Here is a 22969-nt window from a genome sequence, read left to right on the forward strand (position 1 = left end):
GCAGGAATAGCGGGTGGAAAAAGCGAAGCATCTTCTGGGATTTGCCATACTGGAGTTCACTTCTTATTCGTCATAACCTTGATGTCATGCACATAGAAAAAAATGTGTTTGAAAATCTGTTCAACACTGTCATGAACATTGAAGGGAAAACCAAGGATAATGCAAAAGCGAGAGCAGACATGAAGGAAATTTGTCGTCGACCGAACTCGAGCAATCTGTACTTACTGGTAAGTTTCCGAAGGCATGTTATTGTTTAGATAAACCCCAAAGGCAATTATTGTGCGAATGGTTACGATCATTAAGGTTTCCAGATGGCTACTGTTCAAATATGGGTAGATGTGTGGACATGAGGAAGTACAGATTGTTTGGCATGAAAAGCCATGACTGCCATGTTTTCATGCAAAGATTGATCCCTGTGGCATTCCGGGAATTATTACCAGGAAAAATTTGGGAAGCAATGACAGAATTGAGTCTCTTTTTCAAGGAATTGACGATGACTGTTATCCGATGCGATGATATGGACCAATTAGCGCGAGAAATCCCAGTAGTGATGTGCAAGTTGGAGCGAATTTTTCCACCCGGCTTCTTTGATTCTATGGAACATCTGCCGGTTCATTTGCCCTATGAATGTCGTTTAGCAGGACCGGTACAATATCGATGGATGTATCCATTTGAGAGGTGATTCACTAACATTTCATTCTAATGATTACATCATTTTTTTGAACTTATACTTACATATTGGCATTGTACATCACAGAACCTACAGAAAATTAAAAAGAATGTGCGCAATAAGGCAAAGGTCGAGGGATCCATTTGCAATGCATATTTGGTGGAAGAAGCTTCAACATTCTGTTCACACTACTTTGACCAAATGTTTTCACCAAGCATCGGAGAGTGCCACGTAACGATGACGGAGGAGATCGCGTTCAATCTGAGTTTGAAGGAAATCTAAAAATTTTCACCTACCCTGGGCGTACGATTGGTAAATCAAAAAAAAGACGATTGACTGATGCAGAGATACAAGCGGCTCAAACCTATATTTTATTGAATTGCGAAGAGATCACACCATATGTACAGTAAGTATAAATAATGTAAACATTCAAAACTTGACGTGGGCCGTTGTTAAATCGTACTTATGCTAATATGGTTCGTTGATAAATAGGAATATATCAATCTTCTGCGGCTTCAAAATCTCAATTTGACTGATACTGCAGTTGATGCAAAGCTGGACACGGAATTTGCAGAATGGTTCAAATATTATGTAAGTTACTTTCAATGTACACAACACGGAATGTACATTTATTAAATCTGACTCATGTCATTACTATTTCCCATAGGCTCGAAGCTCGGAAAGCGATATTCGTAACAGATTTATTACGGATCTGGCAAAGGGGCCATTACCGGTTGCTAATGCCTACTCTGGCTACTTTGTAAACGGTTACAAGTTTCACACTGAGGGTTATGGGAGAAGCAGAAAGACAATGAACAGCGGTGTGTGCATAAAGGGATCAAACTACAGTGACGTGTCAAACGATTTTTATGGGAAATTGGTTGAGGTTTTGGAGTTAGAATATCCAGGCCTACCAATGAAGTGCACAATCTTATTCAAATGTGAATGGTTTGATCCTACGCCAAACATTGGCACGAAGGTTCATCCTAAGTATAATCTGGTTGATATTAATCAAAGAAGAAGATATACAAAGTATGAACCTTTTATTTTGGCAATGCAAGCTGCACAGGTGTACTATGTCCCATATCCATCGTTTAAACGAGATAGATGCGATTGGATGGCAGTGTGTAAAATCAAGGCTAGATCAGTTGTTCATGCACTTGAAACGAAACAATCTTCTTCACTCGCAGTATCGGAGGCATTTCAAGAAGTTAGGGTTGAAACGCAACCGATGCAAGTTGTTGAAGATTTAACAGACACTACAAAAAAAACTTCAAATTGCGACCGATTTTTGCGACCGACAAAAGTCGGTCGCAATATGGATACCAATTTGCGACTGATTGGTAAACAGTCGCAGATTTTAGCGCGGAAAACTCGCGGGATTGCCTTTCAGTTTGCGACTGAATTACTGCGGATTTGCGACCGATTTTGCGACCGCTTTGCGACCAACTTTGTTTCTGTCGCAAAAATGGGCGCGTCAAAAAAAGGGACACAATCTGAGACCGAAATGAGATAAAATTGCGACCGATTTTTTGCGACCGCATATTTCAGTCGCAGATCGGTCGCAATTTTGGTGCATATTAAAACGACGTCGGACAATTAAAATTTGCGACCGATTTAAATGACATTTGCGACCGATTGTCGGTCGCAAATATTAGGGCTTTAAACGCGCCCTCTTCTTTTCCTTTTTTCTTCTTTCTCTCTTCTCCTTCTCCTCTCCTCTCTTCTCCTCCGTCCGCAGCGCCTCCAGCCCTCCTGAAACGCTCCAGCCACTGTGACGCCGCCACCGACACTCCAGTCACTCCTCTACGGCGTTCGCCACCGTTTGGACAGCATTTGAGGTAAGCCGGTGACCATTTTATTTTTTTCCAATTTTTTTTTTTTTGCGATTTTTGTTTTTTTTCAATTTATTATTATTGTTACTGTTATTACTGTTAATATTATTAATATTGTTAATATTGTTAATGTTGTTACTGTTATTATTTTTTTCGAAATTTTTTTTTTCGATTTTTGTGTTTTTTTTCAATTTATTATTATTGTTACTGTTATTATTGTTAATATTATTAATATTGTTAATATTGTTAATGTTGTTACTGTTATTATTTTTCAATTTATTATTATTGTTAATATTATTATTTCGATTTATTATTATTGTTACTGTGACTGTTTATTATAATTAATAACATTAATCAAATAATGGATTTATAATAATAAGATTAACTAATAAAATAAAATTAATTTCATTTCATTAAGATTAATTGCATTATCATTAAATCTTTATATATGTCCTGTAATTATAAAAAAATTAATAAGGATTTGAATTGAATATATGAGAATTTCAAAATGAAAAAAAAAAATAATTATGTCAGTTGAATTAAAATAATTTAATTACAATAATAAATATTTCAATTTATTTGGCAGAAAAATGATCATATTTAAGTAATGATCATATAATATCATCTTTTGTTATTTAATGAAAACATATAAGTAAATTATTTAAATTAAAAAATACAAATTTAAATCGGCATTCATTTAAATTTATTAAAAATATATATAATTATATCAATAATTATACATGAATAATTTATCTATGAAATTAGAATAAACCATCAATAATAGAGGGATGGAGTTGGTAAAAAATCATACGTACAAAGATTCCAAATAACATTAAAAAAGAATTCTTTAAAATATTTAAATAAAATTAATTAATTATAGAAATATAAAATTATAGTAATAAACAAACAACAAAAGATTCCCAAACGTAATTGGTTACCTGGATGAGGAAAGTATTGATTTTTGGGGGATTCTATTAGCATATTTACATCAATATGATAAATATTTTTTATTATTAATTTTTAATAATTGTTAAATTATGAAATAATGTGGCACCAACTCTTATTTAATAATTATGTCACTTTCAGAAATTATTTCGCAAGTCTAACCATCTTACGTCAAATATAAGATAAAAATACGTTGAACACAACAAATATATATAATTTATTTGTCATTCTCAATAATAAACTTACTTGTCATTGTTGTTACAGTTGCATTGACAAAAGTGGTGTTTTGTTAATTTATTTTTTAATAATTTCCACCGTTTCTAATGGATAACGACAACTTGTTTGAAAATGCTTTCATTATATTTCAATTAAAATATTTTATAAAATAATTTTAACATTATAAGTTAAATAAAAAAAGAAAAAGTTAAACGGCTAGTTAACAAGAAAAGATAGAGGTGGGCTCATTGGGGCCCAATTTAATAAGGCGATGGTTTAAAGGGCCCAAAGAATTATGGGCTTTTATAAATACGCGTTGTTTAGTTATAGTAATTATCAACATGTACTTGCTCCACTACTGCCTAAGTTAAAATTAAAAAGAAACCCTCACTAGAATTGAATTTTGCGTTTTAGGTTAATTGAAATTGAATTTGAATCAGGGTTGTGATAATTGTAATGAGTGCTGTAGTTTTTTATCCTAACGTGCAACTTTGTTGTGATAATTGTTGTTTGAGCAAGTCCTGTTAATGATGAGTTTGGATTGGAGGCCTAGTAGTGGCCATTTTGCCTTTGGAGAATGTTGATATGTTATAGAAGTGTTTATTGAAGTGTCTTTCTATTTGAGATTTGATAGTGTTGTGCCGAAATGCTGCCGAATTTTTTTCAATAAATTCAATATGTAGAATAGTACACTTACCTTTATATATTATATATATATATATATATATAATAACCTTTGTATTGAATAAATGAACTTAGTTATTTTACATTTATCTATAGTTCCCCCTTATTATAGAAATAACCTTAGTTAGTTATAAGTGTAACTTGAACATTACATTAGTGGCATGTTTTAAGGCTAGATAGACTAATGCAATTACATATAATTTACCCTTGATAAACACATTGTTAATTAGGTAACAAAAATGCAAAATAATCGAGATTGGATGTACTGGAGGTTCGAGGTCAATGGGATATTAAGACAAGAGTTCCTGCACGGATTGGAGGCGTTTATACAGTTTGCAGTTGGTAATCCCAGTTTTATGGATGGGAATAAGTTGAGGTGTCCATGTAATCACAAGAAGTGTCGAAATCGAGCCTTCTTAGACATCGATACAGTGAAACTTCATTTGTGCAAAAATGGGTTCGTGGAAAATTATTACGAATGGATACATCATGGTGAAGCTCGAGTTGCCAGTGGGTCAGGCCACTCCATTCCGGTAAGTTTAGAAGTTCAGCCTTATCAATTTCTGTATGGTAATCAATGCAATGATATGGTAATCGATGCGAGTAGAGTACAATTGATTGGGATAATATGGAGGAATCGCCAAATGTAGCAGCACAACAATTGTTTGACATGCTAAGTGCAGCTAACATTGAACTGTGGCCTGGATGCAAGAATCATTCAGTTCTGTCTGTTGTTGCACGATTACTACACATGAAAGCAGAGCACCATTTTTCAGAAAGGTGTTACGATGATTTTGTTCAGTTAGCAAAAGAAATGTTGCCTGAAGGCCATTCAATGGTTGATAATTTTTATCAGACAAAAAAATTAGTTCGGGGATTGGGACTACCGGTAGAAAAGATTGATTGCTGCCGTAATAATTGTATGATATTCTGGGGTGTTGACTCGGAATTCAGAGAATGCAAGTTTTGTAATCTTCCAAGATATCAACGGCGCGGTCAAGGGACTGGTAGAGTACAAAGGGAGAAGGCTTTCAAGAAGATGTATTATTTCCCTCTTGTTCCTCGCCTTCAAAGGTTATATGCATCAAAGGCGACAGCTGAACACATGACATGGCATGCTTTGCATGAATATGAGGATGGTATAATGACTCATCCGTCAGACTCTGAAGCGTGGAAACATTTTGATAACATTCATCCTCTGTTTGCTGCTGAAATAAGAAACGTGAGATTGGGGCTTTGTACTGATGGGTTTCAGCCGTTTGGCCAATCAGGACAACAATATTCATCATGGCCTATCATTGTCACACCATATAATCTACCACCGACAATGTGTATGAAAGATGAATATATGTTTTTGTGTGTTATTGTTCCTGGGCCTACTAATCCAAAACATAAAATTGATGTGTTTCTGCAGCCTTTGATGGCCGAACTTAATTATTTATGGGAATATGGGGTTCAAACATTCGATATTTCGACCAATCAGAATTTCATAATGCGAGCTGCTTTGCTTTGGACCATCAGTGATTTTCCAGCATTTGGAATGTTATCTGGGTGGAGTACGCTGGCAAATTGGCTTGTCCTCATTGCATGGAAAACACTAATGCATTTACACTAAAGAATGGAGGTAAACAATGTTGGTTTGATTGTCATCGCAAATTCTTACCAGAATCTCACCCTTGGAGGAGAAATCGACAATGCTTTAGAAAGAACACGACTATTGTTGAACCCCCTCCACCTGTGAAGTCTGGAGCAGAAATATTACAAGAAATTGAAGATTGGGGCTTATGAAAGTTAGAGTTGGGTGCAGATGAGGTAAATAAATAATTGGCAGGAATAGCGGGTGGAAAAAGCGAAGCATCTTCTGGGATTTGCCATACTGGAGTTCACTTCTTATTCGTCATAACCTTGATGTCATGCACATAGAAAAAAATGTGTTTGAAAATCTGTTCAACACTGTCATGAACATTGAAGGGAAAACCAAGGATAATGCAAAAGCAAGAGCGGACATGAAGGAAATTTGTCGTCGACCAGAACTCGAGCAACTGTACTTACTGGTAAGTTTCCGAAGGCATGTTATTGTTTAGATAAACCCCAAAGGCAATTATTGTGCGAATGGTTACGATCATTAAGGTTTCCAGATGGCTACTGTTCAAATATGGGTAGATGTGTGGACATGAGGAAGTACAGATTGTTTGGCATGAAAAGCCATGACTGCCATGTTTTCATGCAAAGATTGATTCCTGTGGCATTCCGGAATTATTACCAGGAAAAATTTGGGAAGCAATGACATTGAGTCTTTTTCAAGGAATTGACGATGACTGTTATCCGATGCGATGATATGGACCAATTAGCGCGAGAAATCCCAATTGTGATGTGCAAGTTGGAGCGAATTTTTCCACCCGGCTTCTTTGATTCTATGGAACATCTGCCGGTTCATTTGCCCTATGAATGTCGTTTAGCAGGACCGGTACAATATCGATGGATGTATCCATTTGAGAGGTGATTCACTAACATCTCATTCTAATGATTACATCATTTATTTGAACTTATACTTACATATTGGCATTGTACAATCACAGACACCTGCAGAAAATTAAAAAGAATGTGCGCAATAAGGCAAAGGTCGAGGGATCCATTTGCAATGCATATTTGGTTGAAGAAGCTTCCACATTCTGTTCGCACTACTTTGACCAACATGTTTTCACCAAGCATCGGAGAGTGCCACGTAACGATGACGGAGGAGATCGCGTTCAATCTGAGTTTGAAGGAAATCTAAAAATTTTCACCTACCCTGGGCGTACGATTGGTAAATCAAAAAAAGACGATTGACTGATGCAGAGATACAAGCGGCTCAAACCTATATTTTATTGAATTGCGAAGAGATCACACCATATGTACAGTAAGTATAAATAATGTAAACATTCTAACTTGATGTTGGCCGTTGTTAAAGTATACTTATGCTAATATGGTTCGTTCATAAATAGGGAATATATCAATCTTCTGCGGCTTCAAAATCTCAATTTGACTGATACTGCAGTTGATGCAAAGCTGGACACGGAATTTGCAGAATGGTTCAAATATTATGTAAGTTACTTTCAATGTACACAACACGGAATGTACATTTATTAAATTGACTCATGTCATTACTATTTCCCATAGGCTCGAAGCTCGGGAAGCGATATTCGTAACAGATTTATTACGGATCTGGCAAAGGGGCCATTACCGGTTGCTAATGCCTACTCTGGCTACTTTGTAAACGGTTACAAGTTTCACACTGAGGGTTATGGGAGAAGCAGAAAGACAATGAACAGCGGTGTGTGCATAAAGGGATCAAACTACAGTGACGTGTCAAACGATTTTTATGGGAAATTGGTTGAGGTTTTGGAGTTAGAATATCCAGGCCTACCAATGAAGTGCACAATCTTATTCAAATGTGAATGGTTTGATCCTACGCCAAACATTGGCACGAAGGTTCATCCTAAGTATAATCTGGTTGATATTAATCAAAGAAGAAGATATACAAAGTATGAACCGTTTGTTTTGGCAATGCAAGCTGCACAAGTGTACTATGTCCCATATCCATCGTTTAAACGAGATAGATGCGATTGGATGGCAGTGTGTAAAATCAAGGCTAGATCAGTTGTTCATGCACTTGAAACGAAACATCTTCTTCACTCGCAGTATCGGAGGCATTTCAAGAAGTTAGGGTTGAAACGCAACCGATGCAAGTTGTTGAAGATTTAACAGATAGGTTGGATGATGAAAGCCGATCTTATGTTGAAATAGGAGCATCAGATGATGAAGAGGAAGAAGATCAAATCATCATGGGTACCTCAGAAGACGAATATGAAGAAGAGGAAGCTGATGAAGAGGAGGAGGAAGCAGATGATATTGAAGACACTTAAAACTTAGAGCAATTTTACTGTTAGAAATTGATAAATGTATATGCAATTAATATTATTAATGAAGAATTTCAATGGTATTCACTTTGTTTACTCGTATTTACCACATGTTCTACAATTCATATAATTGTATAAATTCATTTTATCTAGGTTCTGATATCTGCAGTACAGATGGCTAGAGGCAGAGCGTTTGATTCTGACGCGTCCGGCAGTGGTTCGCGTGGAGGTCGTGTACCTGGACGCAGTGCCCGTGGACGAGTAGGGTCGATCCCTCGTCCTTCGTCAGGTACGTCTGGGGCTTCGTCATCTGCTCAGCGACCGGTACTGCCGCCATCACATCCTTCTTCAGGTACGTCTGGGGCTTCATCCTCTGCTCAGCGTCCAGTACTGCCGCCATCACAGCCTTCTGCTCCTTCCTCTTCTGCTCCTTCCTCTTCTACCCCCGTTTCTGGACCATTACAGACTCCAGCAGCTGCACAGTCACCCACTGTGCAAGGTAATCATAAATGTCATAACTGTCATTTTAATTATATATTAATTATCTAGAAATATAACATTTGTCATTTTTGCAGCTTCATCAGATCCACGTATCACCCTCAGTTTGGTAGCGGGACAGTAAGTACTTATTCAGATTTTCTGTAGGCATATTTTGTAATTATATTTTGTACTTGTTCATCTGTGATGCTTTCGTGTAATTATATTTCACTTCTGTTTTTTTTTTTCAGCATATATCCATCTTCTCGAGCAGCGAGGCAAATTTTGAAGATAATCAAGCTACAGCTGCATAAAGAAGGATACACATGGGATGCCGTACCACAAGAGGCGAGAGACTTTTATTGGGAGGAGTTCCAGGTACTCTTTGGTTTAAGTTATATCATCATTCAATGTTTACAATTCAAGATAAATCCTTAGTGTTTAAACGCTATATTTCATTTTTTTGCAGAAACATTTCATATGGGACGAGGCCATTACAGCTATGTTGAAAGTAGCCTGGGAGAAGATATGCGCCGATCGATACGCTGACTTCACGTATAGGATGAGAAAAAGCGGTAAGAAGCAGCAGTGCGTGTCTCAGGAGATATGGGAGAGCTGGCAAAAGGCTTGGGAGGATCCTGCATTCAAGAGAAAGCGGGAGATATTTGCACAAAACAGGCGCAGTGAGACTGGCGGTGATGGAGCAGGACCTTCGCGACACACAGGCGGATCTATATCTGCTATAGAGACAGCTCGATTATTAGTAAGTGACCTAGTCCATTTACAATACACTGATGTTTAATGAAAGTACATTATATATATTAATATATCATGAATAAAAATTTATTACAGGCTAAAGAATTAGGTCGTGAGCCCACACCGATGGAGGTGTTTACATACACTCACACGAAGGACCACGATCGTAATACCTTTGTCGACAGACGTGCGCTGAGCGTCAATGTAAGTAACAATGAATAATATTTACATTTACCCTCTAATCATTGCGAAGATGTACAAAGTTCAATATAATAAAGCTTGCAATTGCATTGATTAATTAATTTTTTATTTTCAGGAGAACTATACTACAGCTCGGGAGCGTATTGTTACTTCTCAGACCGATGAATCCGAAGCTGAGTCAAGAATTGACGAGGTAGCGCTTTATCTCGAGGCTGTAGGGGGCGAGAAGAAGAGGAAGGTATACGGCATCGGGTCTCAGGCATCACAGTTTTACACTGGCTCAGCAGCTCACGCTTCTACAGCCAGCGCAGCACCGCAGCCGGAGCACACTGGCTCACACTATGATGATGATATACGGGCTCAGCTTGCTGATCAGCAGAGACAGATTGCAGAGCTTAGAGCGCATGCTGCGGCTGTCCGGGAGGACCGTGCTGGTACTTCTTCCTCTGATCCTGCGCCTGCTACAGACCGACATGTTTCGACGTCTCAGCAGCACCACTATCGGCTCCTGATCCCGATGCTGCAGGCGATACCTTGCTCACCCCTCCTGGCGCTACATCACATCCAGCAGGTACTCCTCCCGGCGGTCCGACATCGGATCCTGCAGATGAGCAGCAGCATATATAGATTTGATTTCCGACCTTTTTTTTTTCATTTGTATTTTCATTTTTAATTTGTTCAGAACAATAAAAATTACATTTTTATACTATTCTTGAATTGCGTGTGTATATATGCATTTATGTCAACTTTCACAGGTGTAGAAAAATTTTGGTTTCAAATAATATTTAATTTTTTTATTCCCTTTTTCATTTTTGCGACCGATTTGCGACCGATTTGATACCAAAAAAAAATTTTTTGAATTTATAATTGCGACCGATATTCTGCGACCAAAGTTGCGACTGAATTTCCAATTAAACCACGACCAAAATTTGCGACCGCTTTTTCAATTTTGCGACCGACTTATCGGTCTCTAATTTGCGACCGATTTTCTCATCGGTCGCAATTAACATTTGCGACCAGTGATTTTGCGACCGACGTTTGTCGGTCGCAAATCGGTCGCAAAGTATAAATAGCGACCGATTTTTGCCATTTTGCGACCGATTTGTCGGTCGCAAAATGGCGTTTTTTTTGTAGTGAGATAGATTGGATGATGAAAGCTGATCTTATGTTGAAATAGAACCATCAGATGATGAAGAGGAAGAAGATCAAATCATCATGGGTTCCTCAGAAGACGAATATGAAGAAGAGGAAGCTGATGAAGAGGAGGAGGAAGCAGATGATATTCAAGACACTTAAAACTTAGAGTAATTTTACTGTTACAAATTGATAAATGTATATGTAATTAATATTATTAATGAAGAATTTCAATGGTATTAACTTTCTTTACTCATATTTACCACATGTTCTACAATTCATATAATTGTATAATTCATTTTATCTAGGTTCTGATATCTGCAGTACAGATGGCTAGAGGCAGACCATTTGATTCTGACGCGTCCGGCAGTGGTTCGCGTGGAGGTCATGGCCCTGGACGCAATGCCCATGGACGAGGAGGGTCGATCCCTCGTCCTTCGTCAGGTACGTCTAGGGCTTCGTCATCTGCTCAGCGACCAGTACTGCCGCCATCACATCCTTCTTCAGGTACGTCTGGGGCTTCATCCTCTGCTCAGCGTCCAGTACTGCCACCATCACAGCCTTTTGCTCCTTCCTCTTCTGCTCCTTCCTCTTCTGGACCAGTACAGACTCCACCAGCTGCACAGTCACCTACTGTGCAAGGTAATCATAAATGTCATAACTGTCATTTTAATTATATATTAATTATCTAAAAATTTATAACATTTGTCATTTCTTTTGAAGCTTCATCAGATCCACGTATCACCCTCAGTTTGGTAGCGGGACAGTAAGTACTTATTCAAATTTTCTGCAGGCATATTTTGTAATTATATTTTGTACTTATTCATAACTGTGATGCTTTCGTGTAATTATATTTCACTTCTGTTTTTTTTTCAGCATATATCCATCTTCTCGAGCAGCGAGGCAAATTTTGAAGATAATCAAGCTACAGCTGCATAAAGAAGGATACACATGGGATGCCGTACCACAAGAGGCGAGAGACTTTTATTGGGAGGAGTTCCAGGTACTCTTTGGTTTAAGTTATATCATCATTCAATGTTTACAATTCAAGATATATCCTTAGTGTTTAAACGCTATAAGTGATCTAATTTTTTGCAGAAACATTTCATATGGGACGAGGCCATTACAGCTATGCTGAAAGTAGCCTGGGAGAAGATATGCGCCGATCGATACGCTGACTTCACCTATAGGATGAGAAGAAGCGGTAAGAAGCAGCAGTGCGTGTCTCAGGAGATATGGGAGAGCTGGCAAAAGGTTTGGGAGGATCCTGCATTCAAGAGAAAGTGGGAGATATTTGCACAAAACAGGCGCAGTGAGACTGGGGTGATGGAGCAGGACCTTCGCGACACACAGGCGAATCTATATCTGCTATAGAGACAGCTCGATTATTAGTAAGTGAACTAGTCCCTTTACAAGAAACTGATGTTTAATGAAAGGACACTAATATATTAATATATCATGCATAAAAATTCATTACTGGCTAAAGAATTAGGTCGTGAGCCCACACCGATGGAGGTGTTTACATACACTCACACGAAGGACCACGATCGTAATACCTTTGTCGACAGACGTGCGCTGAGCGTCAATGTAAGTAACAATGAATAATATTTACATTTACCCTCTAATCATTGCGAAGATGTATAAAGTTGAATATAGTAAAGCTTGCAATTGCATTGATTAATTAATTTTTTGTTTTCAGGAGAACTATACTACAGCTCGGGAGCATATTGTTACTTCTCAGATCGATGAATCCGAAGCTGAGTCAAGAATTGACGAGGTAGCGTTTTATCTCGAGGCTGTAGGGGGCGAGAAGAAGAGGAAGGTATACGGCATCGGGTCTCAGGCATCACAGTTTTACACTGGCTCAGCAGCTCATGCTTCTACAGCCAGCGCAGCACGACAGCCGGAGCACAGTGACTCGCACTGTGATGATGATATACGGGCTCAGCTTGCTGATCAACAGAGACAGATTGCAGAGCTTAGAGCGCATGTGATGCGGCTGTCCGGTGAGCACCGTGCTGGTACTTCTCCCTCTGATCTTGCGCCTGCTACAGACCGACATGTTTCGACGTCTCAGCAGCAGCCACTATCGGCTCCTGATCCCGATGCTGCAAATGATACCTTGGTCACACCTCCTGGCGCTACATCACATCCAGCAGGTACTCCTCCCGGCGATCCGACATCGGGAGATCTGACATCGGATCCTGCAGATGAGCAGCAGCATATATAGATTTGATTTTGGACATTTTTATTTTTTCATTTGTATTTTCATATTTTAATTTGTTCAGAACAATAAAAGTTACATTTTTATACTGTTCTTGAATAGGTTGTGTGATATATATGCATTTATGTCAACTTTCACAGGTGCAGAAAAATTTTGGTTTCAAAATAATATTTTATTTTTTAAATTTTTTTTTCCATTTTTGCGACCGATTTGCGATCGATTTGATACCAAAGTAAAAATTATGAATTTATAATTTGCGACCGATTTGCGACCGATTGAAAAAAATTGCGACCGATATTCTGCGACCAAATTTGCGACTGAATTTCCAATTAAACCACGACCAAAAATTGCGACCGATTATTCAATTTTGCGACCGATTTTATCGGTATCTAATTTGCGACCGATTGTCTCATCGGTCGCAAAATTATTTTGCGACCAGTATTTTTGCGATCGACGATCGTCGGTCGCAAATCGGTCGCTAAATCAAATTAGCGACCGATATTTGCCATTTTGCGATCGATTGGTCGGTCGCAAAATGGCGTTTTTTTTGTAGTGATATTTTCAAGACCACACCATTTAGGTAACTTTTTTTCACACATTTTGTAAATTGCTCTCTCTTTTCTGTATATCTTAATTTTCATTGTAAACTAATAGAAAGAATTATTAAAATTAGAGTAATCTGATAATATAAAACTAATTTGATTAAATTTTTTTATGATTTAAATGGTTTAGTTATTTCTTTAATTATTATGCAAAAATCTTAAACAACATGTGAAGACACATAAAGGAAGAGCATCTCCTATGCTAACGTGAATTACTCTTATTAATTGCCACATTAGAAAAATGAAAAGATTTTTAAAAAAATGGAAAGATTTTTTAAAAAATACTTTTCAACGTTAATGTCTATTTAATATGGCAAACTGAGTATCAAAAAATAAAAAAATATTGTCTACCATACCTTCTATATTTTTAGAGAGTCTCTAGGCAATGTGAAAATTTGTGGGCTTGGAAAAGAACAGTAAAAAGAAGATGGAAGAGAATTCAAAACTAATACATTAGAGAGAGATTTTAAAAATTCAATTTCTATAATAAACATTCAAATACATCACCATTCACACCTTCTATTTTATTTGACAAATCACTCACAATTCACATTAGCATTGGAGATGCTCTAAGTAATAAGTAGGATACATATACCATTTTTGCTTTAAACTTCAATTTGTGATTTGTAGATTTTGAGAATTACAATCCCTTCAAAGAAAAAAGTCCACTAAAAACTTCCACAAAACCTTTTGTAGCATACACAACCTTAATTAACTAGTCAATGGAATAGACAATTTTTTTGAAGGTTTCCAAGTTGTCCCGGAAAAGAGGTACAAATGTATCTATGCTTCCACCACCAATGAAGGAAGGTTGAAGAAAAAACATTCCCTCAAGTGGATAATAAGAAGGCATAAATAGATAAGGGCTTCCTCCTCCAAAATCAAGCTCATAAAATGGGAACCTCACCCAACTATCAACTTCCAAATCAGGGTATAAAGTAGATTTATCTATATCCGCAGTTGAAACTAGCTCTTCCTCTTTGATCATCTCCTTGCAGCTAGCGAAGTCTATGAATGACTTAAAATAGTTATCGTTTATATTTGCAATGGCGTCATGAATGAGCTTGGCTGCATAAGCTAATGGCTCATCTAGTAGGTCTTTAACCCTAGAACTTGGAAATGCCCATAGCACCAGATTGCCATAGTACTCATCAGGCACTCTTGGATTCATTCGTCTGCGACCATTGATTGAAATTTTCACACGGGTTGTTTTAAACCCATTGACTCCTCGAGACTTTGTTATCACTCTCCATAGATGAGCAACCAAGCTCTCAAAAGTAGTATAGGGCTTGAGATTATTATTGTTTTCTGAAACTTTGGCTTTGAGCTTGGAAAGAAAATCCATTGTGAAATGAACTTTATGGATAACAATGTCATCTACAAGGTCATTATTATCGTTGTGAAAAGCCTTAACCAGCTTCTTACTTTCAAATTCAAATCCTCTGTGTTCGAACTCGATAATCGGAGGATTTCTAGGAACGAAAAAGGTTCCATCAAGAATAGGAAGAGGATCTATATCAAGTCCTCTAGTAGCCTTTCCCCAGGCAAAAAAATTGCAACCAGATTGTGCATCAGTTATCTTGTGATGGGATGTGTAGCCAATAATTAATGAACCACAATTGAACCTTGTGAGTTGAATTTGCAATAGCTCCTCTACACCTTTCGTGGTAGGGTGAAGACCAAGTAATTCTGGAGATGAATGTAATGGCATGAACTGATCGAGATTGCCATCGACAGATGCCTCAACTAGCTTCACTCCTTTGTCATTAAGAAAAATAACAGGGTCACCATTTTCGTCTTCTCCAAATCTTCCTGCCAACACTCTATATTTTGATAAAACGATTTGGAGGCCATGCTCAAAGGTTGCATTTGATGGTGTAGGTGGACGATAAGCAAAAATGACAGCCATGTGGGTGTTGTATGTGAATTTATCAAACACACTCAGAGGAATGTACTGTGAGGTTGAAGGAGGGATATCATTGCCTTCAAAAATTGGCTTAACAGGTTTTGTACTCATTATTTTCACATCCATGGTGATTAATGCTTAGTTAAGCTAGCTGTATGTAAGAGAGAAGAAGATTTGTTTGGAGAAGGATTAGGCGAGGCCCTATATATAGGAAATGAAACTGAAGGCATTCCCCATATTGCCCATTACCTATATACTTGTTATTTTTAGGTCATGGGTCAAAAAAATAATAATAAAAGCTAAATGCTAAACATTGTGGTGTTTAAAAAATTATAAAGCTATGTTACCGATATGCTTAAAACCGAGATTTTTTTTTTTAAAGGGTAAAACCTAGATTCTTATAGCAAAAGAAGGTTTCTTTTTTAGATAAAAATTATTTGAACTCATTAATTTGGATATTTGGGTTATATAATGCAAGATTAAGCAATGTCAATTTTGTCATTTGCAATCCAATTTGAGTCAATCCAAAGTAGGTGGTTTTATACAACGAATGAATTTAAAACGTACATGCCATATATGGCAATAGTAATCATAAAAAAAAAAAACTATATCTTGACATACCATATTTAAATTTTTTTCTTTTTTGAAAGATATCTTGACATACTTATTGGTTCATTACGTTGTAACTATAAACTTCCATTTGTGGTTTGGTGAAGAGATAAGAATTTTCCTTTTAATATGTAAAACTAGATTTCTTAATAAATGGTATATATCTAAGGGAAACCCAATATATATGCATTTAGTTAACGAACTTGCTTTGCACTTGTAGTTCATATACATGATTTCTATTTGAATTCAAATATTAATCCTTAGTAACGTTCCTCTTTTTTTATTAAATTTTGATATTTGCAATATATTTTTCATTTTTAATATTAGATACAAATATTAGTCATGATCAAAAATTGGCTCAAAATTTTTGTATGTAACTTTATCGAACATAGATAGAAGAATGTAGCGTGAGGTTGGAGGAGGGATATCATTGCCTTCAAAAATTGGTTTATGGTGTTTGTACTCAGTATTTTCACATCCATCGTTTGTTGTATTTGGTTATTCTTATGTTTAGTTAAGCTAGCTATATCTATAATCGATAACATATATAAATACGGGAATATGGAATAATGAAATTTTTTTAATATTTTTAGTAAAATTTTATATATTCTATAATATTCTTAGTCATCGCCAATTAAAATATTTTAATTTAAATATATAATATTTGAAATTTGATTTATCTAAAAAAATTAAATTAAAATGATTAGATATTTTAATTAATTAATATGGATTATCTAAAAATTTTTAATTAATATGATTATTCATTTCAATTAATTAATTTAATCAACATGATTTATCTAAAATAATCAAAATAATATAATTATCCACTTTAATTAATTGATTTAATTAATATGATATATTAAAAAATTAATAACTTTGACTAATAAAATAATAAATATCTTAGAAATTTCTAAAATTTAATTAATTAATATTAATTAATATTTATGAATAAATCTAATCAATATACACATGATTTTATATATATATATATATAATATATATATATAATATATATATATATTATATATATATATCAAAATATTAGATATATTTAAATCTATATTAGATTTAAATATATTAGTTGAAAAGATATATTAGATATATTACATTTAAATTTAGATATATTAGATTTAAATCAAAATAATTTTGAGATATTAGATATATCTAATATATATATATATATACATATATTTTGTCACGACCATTTCCATAGACCGGACCGGCACTAGGACCTGGGTGGGTTTAAAGCCCCCGAAACCCGTAGTAAGCCTGTATTATCTAAAAACTCGCATTCTATTCACAATTGTGGATTCAGGCCCAATAATTTATTTCACAAATATATCCAAAGTACAATTCATATAATAAATGTCTATACTCAATTTATTCATTTACAACCAAGTTAGAATACAATTGCGAAACTCTACTCCATAATTCACTAACCTTTGCATTTACGTATTCAATACAATGATTATTACTCCTATCGACCCGTATCTCGTTCGTTCGATTGGACTCCAGGATTCTTCTTTCCATCTACTACCAGGGGAGATTGGAGGGGGGGTGAGTACTAAACTCAGTGAGTAGGATTAGATAACCCTCTCACCCCACACAATCACACAAATGCTAACATATATATATATTGTTTCTATGTGTTCACCCGTTTAGTTATTTGATCATGCAGTTTCACACAAATGGCAATACAACAGCAATCACAATTATTATCACCTTCATATAATCATATCACGTGGAAATTAGTCAATGGAGTCACCTAAACCCGATGAGCCGTCCTCACACATGGCCCATCACTCACATGTGCACCAGGGAGCCAATCTCCCATTCTGGCTGGCCGGTATAATCCTCACACGACAGGTCCTCTCATTATTTTGCCAATCTCTCTCTTTTCTTTTTCTCTTTATATATATATATATATATATATATATATATACCAACAGGAGGCAACTTGGTCGTCTCCATCAAATAGAGATCCTCAGGCACTCAAAACAGGAGGCCACCCTGCGAGCTGCGATCAGATCTAAATTATCAGGTGCGCCTAAATAAAGAAGCCAACCTGGTAATGGTAACGGTAACGGTAACGGTAGGTGCACATGGGGGCGCCGATCTCCCATTTACCCGGCTAATCATAATTAGGATCCATATAACGGTAACGGTCTCACAAACCCATGGTGACCCACTTCATCCCAATTCCACACAAACAAGGCGCAACAATATCACATTCACAGATAATCAAGCAATATTTAATATCAACAAATAGTGCATCACAATATGGCAATAATGCATGATAACATTTAGCCGTGAATGCATGAATGCAGTCGGATGAGGCGAATTATCTAACACTACTCACAGTTCTTGTTGTCCTTAAAAGGACTGCCTTTCTTATTGTGCGCTTCCAGTCTTTGTCTTCCCATTCCGACACTTTATAAGTATCTATATAATAAGAAAATTCTAAATAAGAATTCTAATTTGGGAAGCAGTTTACATTCATTATTTGTTTTCGTTACCCGTCGGTTCATTAACTTATCAAACTAAAATGTATATCTATAGTGTTTCTTTATTTGATTTATTATTATTATTAATGATAAATATTGATCATATTATTCATAACTAAAATATATAATTTATTAAACTATATATAAATTCACTATTCTTGTTTATTTATTTATTTGTTTATATCAAAATTAATGTAATTAATCATACTTAACGATATTACGAAAATCTTTGTTATCCATTAACTACCTTGAAGTCCGATTCTATAATCGATGTTCATATACTTCACTTATCTATATCTAAATTCATAATCTCCAATTTTTACTAATTCAATTAACCTTATATTCAATTAATTAATTAATTCAAGTTTTGAAATTTATACCAAAAATAAGCAACTAGGCCTTACAATGTACCGATCAAAAATCGGATTTGATTTTCGTGATCCGCCCGAAAAGGAGATCATTCTGCCTCTCGGAGTCCTCGCCGGACCGCCACCGTTGATGCCGTGCAAGGTGGCCGGAAACATCAAACCGCCCAGAAATTCACAACAATCACACCACTCGACTCAAAATTCACCAAGGATTCCATTTCTAGTGTTAATTTAGTGAGATCGGTCCTCTAATAGGCTGGATCGGGCCCGACAGTTGCTTGGTGTCGGGCGTTAATGGTGGTTTTGCCACTCAAGCTTTGTAGTCAGAATTAGCGGAGGAAAAACACTCACAAGGTGAAGGTGACTCGATCGACGCCTATCCCTTGCACTGACGTCGCCGAAATTGCCCGATCTCGCCCGAGGAGCTGCTGCGTCGCTAAGAAGGAGAGGAGACCATGTTCACGCTATTGGAGGTCCGATCGAAGTGAGAGAAGGCTGGAAAATGGGTCAGCGACTCCAGGGAAGTCGATCGCCCCTCCTGCTCGCTGAATGGTGGCCGGAAACGAGAAGGAGACGGATGAGGGAGGGGGTGCACGACTGGAGAAGAAGAAGGAGAGAAGAAAAGAAAAGAAAGAAAGTATGTCGGTTTCTAGATCATTCCGGTTCAATTTGAACCGGTTTGGTCTGATTCAATGATTTGGCTCGATTCTTGCTCGGTTTGTAGGTTTTTCACTTGGTTTTCGGGTTATTCTTGTGATTTTCAAAAATCAATTTAATTCCCCGGTCCAGATTGATTTATTTTGATTGTTTTAGTAATGATATTTGATCTTAAGATAATTAATAAATTAATCACTGGTGTTTCATATTATTTCTTGAAAATTTTAATTGTTCTCAAATCGAAAATTTCCAAATAATCTATTTTGGGCTTGGGCTCAATTCGATAATTTGGGCTCGAATTGAGACCATATTACATTTGCAGCCCACGCAGCCAAAATTTACGATTTTTAATTTAATAAAAATTCAAAAGTTTTAAAAATAAAAATTCGGGGTATAATATATATATATATATATATATATATATATATATATATATATAATATATATATATATATAGATATATATATCTTTATATATATATTAGATATAGATATCAGATATCTAATATATCTAATATAGATATCCATATTATATATATATATCTTATTAGATAGCAGAGGTACCTAAGGATCCAAACACACAACTCATTCTCTATCTCAGATTCATACATGGTGTCAAGGACAGACCACAGGCTCATTCATAGACAAAGCTATATGGAGTTTCAAACAAGTTCCAAAAATTAAGGTTTTCTTATGGAAACTTTTCCACAGAAGTCTAGTTGTGCCTGACAATTTACGGAAGATAGGGTTCCACCTACCCACCCAATGCCCTTTTTGCAAGAAAGACGAAGCTACCAATAACCATATGTTTTATCATGTACAAAAGTTATAGCAATATGGTTCTTCTTTGCTGATATTTTGGACTTGCAGATAATACCAGCTAATAACTATCACCAGCTATGCATGCTATGGTGGCTACAAGCAGGGGAGAAAGACATTGTCAAAATCATAAGGGGTGTGCTACCAGGAATTATTACTTGGCTCATATGGAAAACATATAACAACATCACTCATGGTGAGGAACAATTCAATCAGAACAGGCTGATACAGGAAATTACATGGATGACTTACCATTGGGCAATGACTCTTGAGCATTCCCGACTAGCCCAAAATCACGACAGACTAATTCTTGCAAAGCTTACTCCCCAATATCACCTACACATTTCGGATAGAATTATTAGAGTCAGTTGGGTACCACCAGACAAAAATAAACTTAAAATCAATACAGATGGAGTGATGGGAAGAAATGGAGGGGTTGGCGCTGCGATCGTTAGGGATTACCAAGGAAGATTCATAGCTGGTCTATCTTTCAAAATTGACGCTTCACACTCGCTAGATTTGGAGACGGAAGCTACATTCAAGGAGCTCTCTGGGCAATTAACCTAGGTGAAAATCAATGCTTGGAGACTGACTCTATGGATTTGAAGAAACGGACTGAAATGGCGAATGATAACTGGGTCTTCAAAAAATTGCTGGTGGAGCATCACATTCACATTCAACATATTTTTAGAGAAGGGAACCAAGCTGCACACCATTTAGCTTCATTGTCTCTTAAACATAATTTGTACACAATTTTTATTACATTCTCAAGTTTGCCCAAACTAGTTAGGGGCTATTCTTACCGATGTATCTTCTCCTATTTTTCGATATCAATAAAATATATATTTCATATATATATATATATATCTATATATTATATATATATAATATATATATAATATATATATATATATATTATAATATATATTAGATCTATTATATTTAAATATATTAGATTTAAATCAAAATATTAGTTGAAAAATATTAGATTTCTATATATATAAATCTAATCATATATATATATATATATATATATATATATATATATATCTATAATCTAATATATTTAAATCTAATAGATCTAATATATATTAGATATATATCTAATAAAGATATATATATATATATATATATATAGATCGGAAAAAAATATCATTAAGGATTCCAATTTGATTAGTTGAAAATTATAAAGTAATTTAATTTTAATTAGTCGTACTAATTTTCTATTTACGTCAAATATATCGAATGAAATAAGAAATTATACTATATACTATATAAGGTATACATTAAGTATGCTTAGAATATAATATTTTGAAAAAAAAAATTAATTTTATTAGTTGAAAAAATAAAGATAATTTAATTTTGATTGGTAAATTGATTTCTATTTTAAATCTAAATTTATTGGATAAACTAAAAATTGTATTATATACTAAATAAGGTATATTAAATATGGTAAGATATAATATCTTTTATGATTTTAATTTTATTTTTTAAAAAATAAAGATAATTTAATTTTGTTTGGTTATATTATATTATAAGATATGTATTAAACATAAGATTCAAATATGTTTACTAATTGATAGAATAAATAATAAATCAGGGTAATGTGTAAATCTATTAAATGTATTTAATATAGACAACTATACTTAACATCACAAAATCAACGAAGAATTTGTAACGTTCGGTCAAAGGATGCATTGCAAAGGTCAAAGGAAGCATTTAAGATACCTAGAGAGTACTTGATAGCTTTTTCTCCGAGGACAATGGCTACTTTATCTGCTTTTATACTATAAAGAGAGAAAAAAAAAAAAATTATCAATACATTCTACTTCTAATCCATGGTCTAATTTATTTTCTCATTTATTTTTACTTCTATCAATTATTATTTTTAATGAATCTTGATCGATCATAATTACTTTATATAAGTAACTTATTTCTATAAAGAATAAATATAATTTGTTATTATATATTGAGGAATATGTTATAAGATTTATTGTTTGATATAAAATAAAAATAAATAATTATATTATATATAATATAAATTATAGTATACACATTAAAAGAATTTTTTCTAAAAAAAAAGCAACCGTAAAGCTAATTATATCCTCATATACATTATAAAAAAAGTAAAAAAAAAAATACAAAATTATAAACGATGCTCTATGAATTATTTTAATAGCTAATATTAATTTCTCATATTTTAGTGGTATAAATAGTTTATGGTATTATATTATATACGAAAAAATTAAGTTAATTACATTAAATTGATTGACAAAATAAGTTTATTTTCATGAAAATTTTTAGTTGTTAATTATGATAATGCTTTATTATAATATGTTCTTTCCTTTACAAAATATTAATTATTGAATTTTTTATTTTATTGTTTTATAAAATTTTCTTTTTCTATTTTGAAAATACTCTTAGTATATGTGAGACAGTAGAAGAATTTTTTTGTGTATATAGG

At 34.8% G+C, this 22969-nt stretch overlaps 1 protein-coding gene and 3 long non-coding RNA genes across 5 annotated transcripts; 2 read left to right on the forward strand and 2 right to left on the reverse strand.

The window, feature by feature from the left end:
- The first annotated feature begins 8583 nt into the window (after window positions 1–8583).
- LOC149492241 (uncharacterized) lies at window positions 8584–9098 on the forward strand. Its single transcript, XR_016319074.1, has 3 exons — window positions 8584–8748; window positions 8825–8867; window positions 8978–9098. It is a non-coding gene; the product is annotated as an uncharacterized LOC149492241 (long non-coding RNA).
- A 2280-nt stretch (window positions 9099–11378) lies between these two features.
- Window positions 11379–11814, forward strand: LOC149492242 (uncharacterized). The gene is made up of 3 exons (XR_016319072.1): window positions 11379–11459; window positions 11541–11583; window positions 11694–11814. It is a non-coding gene; the product is annotated as an uncharacterized LOC149492242 (long non-coding RNA).
- Window positions 11815–14107: 2293 nt separating this feature from the next.
- On the reverse strand, window positions 14108–15710 carry LOC149492243 (agmatine coumaroyltransferase-2-like). Its single transcript, XM_089716786.1, has one exon. The coding sequence runs from the start codon at window positions 15673–15675 to the stop codon at window positions 14359–14361; it is 1317 nt and encodes a 438-aa protein (XP_089572912.1). The 5' UTR covers window positions 15676–15710; the 3' UTR covers window positions 14108–14358.
- A 1787-nt stretch (window positions 15711–17497) lies between these two features.
- Window positions 17498–19312, reverse strand: LOC149492244 (uncharacterized). Of its 2 annotated transcripts, none has more exons than XR_016319076.1 (3): window positions 19067–19312; window positions 18518–18600; window positions 17498–17688 (listed from the first exon to the last, which is right to left on the reverse strand). It is a non-coding gene; the product is annotated as an uncharacterized LOC149492244 (long non-coding RNA). The 2 variants fall into 2 exon arrangements; XR_016319075.1 differs by having other exon boundaries at window positions 17498–17691.
- Window positions 19313–22969: the final 3657 nt, after the last annotated feature.

Source organism: Jatropha curcas, unplaced genomic scaffold (genome assembly GCF_041381405.1).
Source record: "Jatropha curcas cultivar XTBG-Jc1 unplaced genomic scaffold, XTBG_Jcur_1.0 HiC_scaffold_37_pilon, whole genome shotgun sequence".
Taxonomy (NCBI): domain Eukaryota; kingdom Viridiplantae; phylum Streptophyta; class Magnoliopsida; order Malpighiales; family Euphorbiaceae; genus Jatropha; species Jatropha curcas.